The sequence below is a fragment of the Nannospalax galili genome, unplaced genomic scaffold (genome assembly GCF_000622305.1).
Source record: "Nannospalax galili isolate Female #2095 unplaced genomic scaffold, S.galili_v1.0 scaffold255, whole genome shotgun sequence".
Lineage (NCBI taxonomy): Eukaryota > Metazoa > Chordata > Mammalia > Rodentia > Spalacidae > Nannospalax > Nannospalax galili.
The window spans coordinates 5,375,253-5,383,851 of record NW_008338999.1 but is presented as its reverse complement, the minus strand read 5'-3'; the positions used below and the strand labels follow the sequence as shown (position 1 = coordinate 5,383,851).

General features: G+C 43.6%; 1 protein-coding gene across 2 annotated transcripts in view; it reads left to right on the top strand.

The window, feature by feature from the left end:
* Positions 1-1,283: 1,283 nt before the first annotated feature.
* Plppr5 (phospholipid phosphatase related 5) overlaps positions 1,284-8,599 on the top strand; it is a 130,891-nt gene continuing 123,575 nt past the window's right edge. Inside the window, exon 1 of one of the 2 annotated variants that reach the window (XM_008833686.3) lies at positions 1,284-2,069. In XM_008833686.3, coding sequence (XP_008831908.1) covers positions 1,833-2,069 — 237 coding nt within the window. In that variant the 5' untranslated portion in view covers positions 1,284-1,832. The remainder of the gene's footprint in view (positions 2,070-8,599) is intronic. The other variant, XM_008833687.3, reaches the window with a different exon arrangement.

The following is an 8,599-nucleotide window of genomic DNA, read 5'->3' as shown; positions in this document are numbered from 1 at the left end:
AGCTGTACTCGGGCTCTGGAGTGTGTTACTGAATATGTTAAAGCTGTAATGAAATGCTTCTTCTAATTATGTAGTTATTAAATTTTTAAAAAAAAATTTACTTCATGTTAAATAGTGGAGGTGATCAACATTACCAGTGAAATCTCCCTGATGACTTTATATCCATACTCAGTTACTAAGGATCTGAGTGTAACTGACTGTGACTAGTAATAATCACGTACATAGAGATTAAAGACACATGTGCAAACATGTAAGCGTTAGTAGCATTAAAAATGTAGGAGACCGTGTATCTTAAAATGAAATGGAGATCTCCTTTAAAGGGTAAAAACTCATTCAATTTTATGTCTTACAGGGTTTATACTGAGTTCAATATTGTATGGCTGTATTAATTGAAGTGTGAACCTAAAAATTTACAGCCACCTTTGAAAGAGATGTATCCTTGCTCTGGAGTGTGTTACTGAATATGTTAAAGCTGTAATGAAATGCTTCTTCTAATCATGTGGTTATTAAATTTAAAAAATTTAAAAAAATAAAAATAAAATAAAATAAATCTTTAATTAAAAAAAAAAAGAACTATTTTCCTCCCTTTGCCTGGTATACACGCCTCCTTCCCTGCCCACTGGACTGGTTAGTGTGAGCAGGGCCAGGCTGGTTCTGAGAGGGGACCCTTGAAAATGTTGGCTAAGCTTGCACAGGGAACCCACAAGGCATTGCAGGAGCCGCGCTTTGCATATATACAGTTCTATAGCTACTTACATATCCATGCACACGCATGGATAGCTATGTAAGGTAGTACTTTGTATGCTTGTGCTGTGACTCTGCGTGGGTCTCCTGACCTCCAAGGAATCCCTGCAGTTTACTGAACTTAGGGAGCAGCAACATGAGGCAAATAGCTCTTTTCCTTTCCCTGGTGACTGGTACCCTCGGGTCCCAAGAATCTGCAGTGCCTCATCTCTCAAGAAGCTAATCAAAGAAGACAGAAGAGCAAGGGAATACGTGGAACCGGGAAGGGTGCACCGAGATGATGCCTCTGGAGCTAAGAGCTTTGATTCTGTGGTTTTATGTACAAAACCTTGGGAAACTGGAGGGGAGGCAAAGCCTTCCAGAATCTAAAATCCTCTGAGATCATTTCTATCAGCGCGCCTGGAAGTCACACCACCGGCTGGTGTCAGGCACCGGGGTCACAGAATCCAGGCAGAGCCACCAGAGGCAGCAAGTCCACCAGGGCGCTATGCGCTTTGGTGGGCTTTGCGTTCAGAAGACGTGTCCCCGCACCATCTTCCCGGGCGCTGTGCGGGGGGTCTGAAACAGCCCAGCTGGCGCCTCCAAGGGGTGTTTCTAGAAGCTCCATCTCTGCTGCCTCCCCTCCTCTTTGGATTTTGGTTTTTACCCGGGCCAGGAGCTGCTGCAGCTCCACAGCGTCCGCCCTCCGAGGGGTCCAGTGCCACCGACGCCGCTTCCTCCCGGCTGTCCCGAGCGTTTGATCCCCCAGCACCCCGGTGTCGCGGATGCTCTTGTACCAGGGCCGGGGACTCCCCACCCTTCCGCGCGACCCCGCGCCAGGGCAGGCGGTGCTTGCGGCGGGCAGGGGCGGGCGGCGGAGCTGGGACTCAACCGGGGGTAGTCGCCTCCTCTGCATCCTACCAGAGCATCCCTGAGCCGGACCTCATCCTCCGCCTCTGCCTCCGCACCTGCCAGCCTCCGCCTCCCGCCGCCCGTCGCCCTCTTGCCTCCCCTCCGCCTCGCCCCCGGTGGCTCTGCCTCGGTGGAGCCCGGAGGGGGCCTGTGGCGCGTCGGCCGCCCGCTCTGCTAGGCTCTGCCCGGAGGCGTGCATGCCCCTGCTGCCCGCCGCACTCATCAGCAGCATGCTCTATTTCCAGATGGTGATCATGGCAGGGACGGTGATGCTGGCATACTACTTCGAATACACCGACACGTTCACCGTGAACGTGCAGGGCTTCTTCTGCCACGACAGCGCCTACCGCAAGCCCTACCCGGGCCCGGAGGACAGCAGCGCCGTGCCCCCGGTGCTCCTCTACTCGCTGGCGGCTGGCGTCCCCGTGCTTGTGGTAAGCTCTGGGCTGCTAGCCCTCGCTCTCACCTTAGGGGTTAAGGTTCCAGGAGGACCCGTGTGCGCCAGCCTCTGCCATCTAACTTCCTCCAAGTTAGTGTCAGCCCTTCCCCCAAGGACATTGTTCCAGGGAGTGTGGGGGAGGTTGCAAAGGCAGCCCCTGTCTCTCCCCATGCCACCCCCGCACACCCCCTGAGCCCCCGGGGCTGGGTGATCCAGAGACAGATAAGAGATCTGCAGGAGATGGTGAGTGGGTGTCTGGATGGATGGGAAGGGTGTGCGTCTCTGGGGCGAATTTCCACTTGATCCAATCTGTGGCCCTGGCTTCATTGCTCATCTCCTCTTGATCTTGCCAGGAAGAGCTGCAGCAGCAGCAGCAGCCGGGTGGGGTAGAGGTGTCAGAAAGGGACTTCTTTGAGTAAGAGCAGGGGCAAATTCCTGTATTTCTGGTTCATCCACCTCCTAGCCCCCAGATGAAAGAACCAGATGCACTAAGAACAAATATCTAAAAATGTATTGGGGAATCTAATAAAGAGGCCTCAGCAACAGAGCTTTGCTGAAAAGCAGGAGCAGAACAGAGGAGTCAAATCACAGAAGCACTTTAGATTTATTTAAAGATTATTCTTTCCCAGGACGGCTCTAGTGCCTGACTCTTCTTGGCTGAGAACCTGGCCTTTCTGGTTCATGGATTCTATGCCTCTGTGTGTGTGTGTGTGTGTGTGTGTGTGTGTGTGTGTGTGTGTGTGTGTGTGTGTGTGAGAGAGAGAGAGAGAGAGAGAGAGAGAGAGAGAGAGATGATTTACAGTACATTCTCTGACAAACATGTATACATATATGCATGCATATGTAACGATTGAGCTAATAGTTACATCATAATTTGCCTATGTAAACACAATGCAAAGTTGTTTGTAGGAGGTGGTGGTATTTCTTTAGAAATCAGCCACACTATAGTTCTTTTACACTGACAAAGTATCAGAAGCTCCCCACCCATGATGTCCTCTCTCTTTTCTTCCCTCCTTCCTTCCCTCCCCACATAACAAATAGGAAATTAGATGATCACAAGGAAAGGAAAATTGAAATTTATTTTTCATAGATAAATGTATAAATTACAATTATGAATGATGAGTATTTGTTGGATACATTAGGTGTTGATATTTATCTTTCTTTGGTCTTAAGGGAAGTGATTTAATAGTTTTTGTAATAAAGAAAAGTTCTTAGCACAGAAATGAATCCCATAAACAAACCAAACAAGTTCTTGAAAGCTTCAAAGTAACTTTATCACACCTATTATGATAGCTGACTTCAACTTCAGCTTCCATAAAATGGTTAGGATTGTGTCAGACCTTGCCCCAGAAATTTTTTTTGTTGTCATTATTTTTTGACGTTGGATTTACTAAAATGTGTCGGAACTCTTCAACTTACCTGCATGTTTTTAGTTCTGTGTCCCATTTGATAAAGTGTCAGAGCAGAAGCTGGCCTGTGTCTGGAGTCCTAGGTGCATGTTTTCCAGGAGGCTAAATGGCTCAGTGATTTTCCAATGACTCTTTTTTAAGACAAATGCCAATTACTTTTGGGTCATTGAGTCAGTTGCAACCATAATCAGTAGTGTCTGTAACTCCTCCCTGGTTAATGCCCATCCTCTGTCTTCAATGAAAGAGTACTTTTCAGCTCTGAAACATCCATCTTTGGTGGCATGTACCAGTTACAGACAAAAGTACAATGATCCAAAGATTTTGAAGTTTCTCCACCTAGAGGGTACTTGAGGTTACCTAGCAGAGAGAAAGGGAATTAGTCACTACTGAGTGCTACTGTGGGCCTGGCACTGAACAGTTGTCTTCACACACATACAGAGAAGCTTTTCTAGATCTTATTTCTAACATTTGAGGAAACCGGGGTTCGGATTATAGATTGGAAGCACATGAAACAACAACAAGGAAAAGTAGGTATGGTGTTCCTATACCCAGAGGACTGATGCTAAGTGCTGTGATCCTTCTGCTTCTTCCGAAGAGCGTGCTGCTGTCTGAAAGCTGGGAGCTGGCTTGGGGGAGGCAGAGAGAGACAGATAAATACAGAGATTTGTAAAAGGAAAGCTCCAGCTTGGCCTTCAGTTCTCAAGTATGAGCAAATGGATTTAGGAATCAATTTGAAGAGAAGGAGGACAGCTGTCATGCTGGCCTTTGCTTACCTTTGTGCTCCTGAGAGTGGTGCATTCTGTCACCACCACAGGAAGAGTCAAAGCAGCAATGGCAGCTCTACCTCATTCTTCTCAAGAACATGGCCTGAGCACACTCACTGCTCCTGAAAATACCATTAACGTTAACAATACCCAACAAGAGTGGACTTATTACTTTATTCTTAGACACTCCAGTACGGTGTATAATGTGTATGTTTTTCATATACCTTACACCCACTGATAATTGCACTGTTTCTGGAAGCCACTAATATTCTTGAAACATAATATTTTGGGAACAGAAGTTTAGGAAGATGATGTACCTCAAGGACCAGAGCTAAAATGTGCCATAAGAAATTTAACCCTAGCCTATCAAACTTCCTAGTCTTAGCTTTTGCTGTTATAAAACACATACACACATACTCAATATGCTCATAAATCATTCTTCTCATCAGATGCTTCAGACTCTTTCCCCTTATCTCTTACAGTTGATTATATTTTGATCATTAAAATTCATATATATGTTTAGTGAGCTTTTATACTTATTTAATCTTGACAGTGATTTTGAAAAATTACTTTCCTCAATATCACAACCTGTGGATTTCCTAATTATTATCTATCCCAAAATTAAAAAGCATATGTCTTTTGAATTGTATTACATTTACTTATTTATTGGCAGTGAGATACGTACGTCATTCTACACAGACTAGGTTGGCCTTAGACTTGTGCTATTCCTTAGCATTGAGATTACAGGTACATTACCTAAGATAGCTAAACTTTATCAGTTTTATGTAGTGTTTACTTGGGACCCAGGATGGGAGTTTAATCGTTTGATTTCTGATCCATTATAACTCTGCTGCAATGTTAAGGGTTGGGAATTCTGCTTGCTGTATAACCTTGAACAATTTATTTAAGCTTATTAAACCTCAGTTCTTTCAGTTATAGGATTTCACAAATTAATTATATAAGTATGCCTATTGGCCCAGAATTGATATTCTCTCACAGGTAACTGTATCATTAAAATTTATATTGTATTTTTGTGGTGTTATGGATCAAACTCAGAAACTTGCTGGGAAGTGCTCTAACTCTGAGCTATGTTCCTAACTCAATATTATTAATAGTAAAATAATGATTCATGAAATGTTTTTAATTATTATTTTTAGTTACGTGTATGTGCATGTTTATGTGTGGGTATTTGCATATGAGTGCAAGTGTCCACAGAGTCAGTGTTGTTGAATTCACCTAGAATTGGAATGATAGTGGTTGTGAGCCACCTGATGTGGGTGTTAGGATCTAAACTCAGGTCCTCTGCAACTGCTGAGACATTCTAGCCCCAGAAAATGTTTCTTGAATCCATGACTGCTAAAAACTTTGCCTGAAAGAATAGAGATTAAAAGGCTAATTTCAGAAATAAAATATGGCCTTTGATTCTAAGGAGTTTATAGTGTAATTTGAGAAATTAGGTAAACACACTAGAGATCATAATATATTTATCGAAACATTTTTGTGTTTTGTTGGGTGTGGTGGTGCACACTTGTAATCTCAGCCCTCAGAGGCTGAGGCAGGAGGATCATGAACTCCAGGTCAACCTTGACTACATAGTGAGTTCAAGGCTAGACTGAATTACACAGCAAGATCCTGTATCAAAAATCCAAGGACAAATGATGTAGCTTAGTGGTAGATTTTGCTTACCTAATATGTGCAAGGTCCTGAGTTTAAGTCCTTAGCACTGCAAAACAGAAAATAAGAAAATGTATATGCATAGACATATGCATTTCCACTTATATATGTGTATGCATGTACCCCAAAGACCTGCGATGATTCAGAGAAGGTCAACGTCCCTTTTATTTGGAAGGATGGGGAAAGACTTCATGAAAATGACAGCATTTGAGAAGTACTTTAGTTTTAATTATTAATTTATTACTTAATTCTTGGCTGTGCTGTGGATTATGCCTAGAGCCTTGTGAGCTGCATTATTACCAGCCTTTAAGCTACACCTTGAAAGAGAAGTTAAAGTTAACAGTTGAGCCATTGTGTGGTGTGGTGGCACATGCCTTCAATCCCAGAACTCAGCAGGCAGAGGCAGGTAGATCTTTGTGAGATCAAGGCCAGTGTGGCCTATATGGTGAGTTCCACCCCTAACTTGCCTTTGGACTCCTGAGACTAGTCTTCTACCCTGGCTGTCCCTACCCCCAACCTGCCTTGGATTCAGGAGACCAGTCTTCTTCCCTGGTAAGTCTGATCCTGCCCACTGTGCCTTGACTCCCCTATAGCCTGAGCAACTCCAATGTCCCTGACCTTGCATCCTGTTTTCCTTCTAGCCTTAGGCACAGGCCCACCTTTGCTCTTAGCACCCCAGATCTTTGGACTACCCTCTTAGCTTGTGTGGTGGCGAACCCTCCAAATCATGCTGTGCCCAAATGTCCTTACACTGGGACCAAGTGCAGCCCCTCCCACTGCTTCAGGGCTAGACTTCTCTGCCCTTTAGGGGCCCAGAACTTTCCAGACTGCATGAATGTGCCTGAATCCAGCCTCTGTGTGGTAGTAAGCTTTCCAAGTCAGGGCTTGCCCATCCTCCCACCTTGGGACCACTTATAGTCCCTACTACTGTTGCAGGATTAGGTTTCCTGCCTTATAGTAGGGGCCCAGACCATTGCAAACTGTATGAGATTGTCTGAATCCAGCCTCTGCCCAGCAAGGTTCCCAAATTGTGTTCTGCCTGCTGGCTAGAGGGGCCCAGACCTTAGGAGGAAGCCTGAGAGCATCTGATTCTTGCCTGACTTGGGCTTCTGCCAGAACTCCTGAGTAGCTACACTAGAGTCATCTGATTCTTCTAATACAGAATCAAAAGAGAACCTGAAGCCTAGACCAACCAACTTTGCATACCTGATTATTTTCTCTATAACTACATTTCTTCAATGATAAATAGGAGACGATGTGAGAATTGTCCTCATAGGGTTATCATGAATAGAAAAATCAGTTCACACATGTGTCAGAGCAGTGACCATCTTTATGTTCTGGTATGGCTACTCCTTCCTAGGTTGTGATGACTAATCAAAGTAAGCCACATAAAACATGGAGCAAACTGTGTTTGTTTGTTTGTTGGTGGGGTCTCAGCTTGAAAAATAGTAGGTGCATATCAAAGCTGTCCAGTTCAATCCCATTGCCACAAATTGGGAGGTTCAAATAGTAAAAAAAAGAAATACTCTGAACTCTGCTTTTAGAATTGAGTTAACGGTTCCTACATTTATGGACCCCTCCCCTTCATACAGGCAAATACTAGCTAATAATGGTTATCCATTTCTTGTGCACCAGACCCTATTTTAGATATATTTCATGAATTGCTGCTTTTAGTGTTCACTATGAGTGTTTTCTTTGAGCACGTTATCATTATATCCATTTTATCAACAGGATGTAAGATGATTGTGTTACATTTTAGTTATTTAAATTCATTAAAATAGTCAATTTTCACAATAAAATTAAGATGGTGCCTTGAATTTAGGGAGGTTAGATGACAAATCCAGAGTCTCACAATGACAGTGCCATTTGTCAAAGCTTGTGCATTTTGTAAACACCTTTATTTTGACACATTAACTAATCTTTCAAGACTTTTAGTCATAGTGATTCAATCCCAGAAGTCATTTTTTTCAAAAAGAATCTTTTGTCTTCAATTTTAGTTTTCTTTGTTTGATGGGAAACCGTGCTCTGCTGTAAATAATGGTCTCTGTGTGTGGTGAAGGTAATTGTTTTGTTTTCTGTTAAGCTTGGAAACACTTCAGAGAGGTGGGTGGTGGCAGAAGGGACTCAGAGTTTTGTTGTTCTGATTCAAAGCACGCCTCCTCTTTTAGCAGTACAGTTGTGGTTCCCACACCTATGTAGAGCCTCAGGCTCCATATAGATTTAGAAACTATGGCCTGTAGAGGTGAAACACCCTCTTTAAGGTACATTTCTTAAGATGAAGGAGACTTAGTACTACATGTTGGAGTGTCATGAATGTATGGAAACAAGATGTAAAAATCTATTAACATATATACATAAAAGAAATTTTAAAATGTGTGCCTTTTAAAAGTATTTTGTCTATTATTTTTATTGTATGTGTGTGTGTTGCCTGCATGTGTGTAAGTGCACCTGTGTCACACAATGCCCATTGAGATAGAAAGAACGCATTAGATCCTCTGGAACTGGAGTTATGGACAGTTGTTAGCCACCATGTGGGTGCTGGGAATAAAACCTGGGTCCTCTGCAGGAGCAGCCAGTGCTCTTAACTGCTGAGCCAGCTCTCCAGCCCCCAAATATGCATCTTTTTTAAAGAGTACCTAAATAAACTACTTCTGGGGGTTTGTGGGTCTGTCTGAACC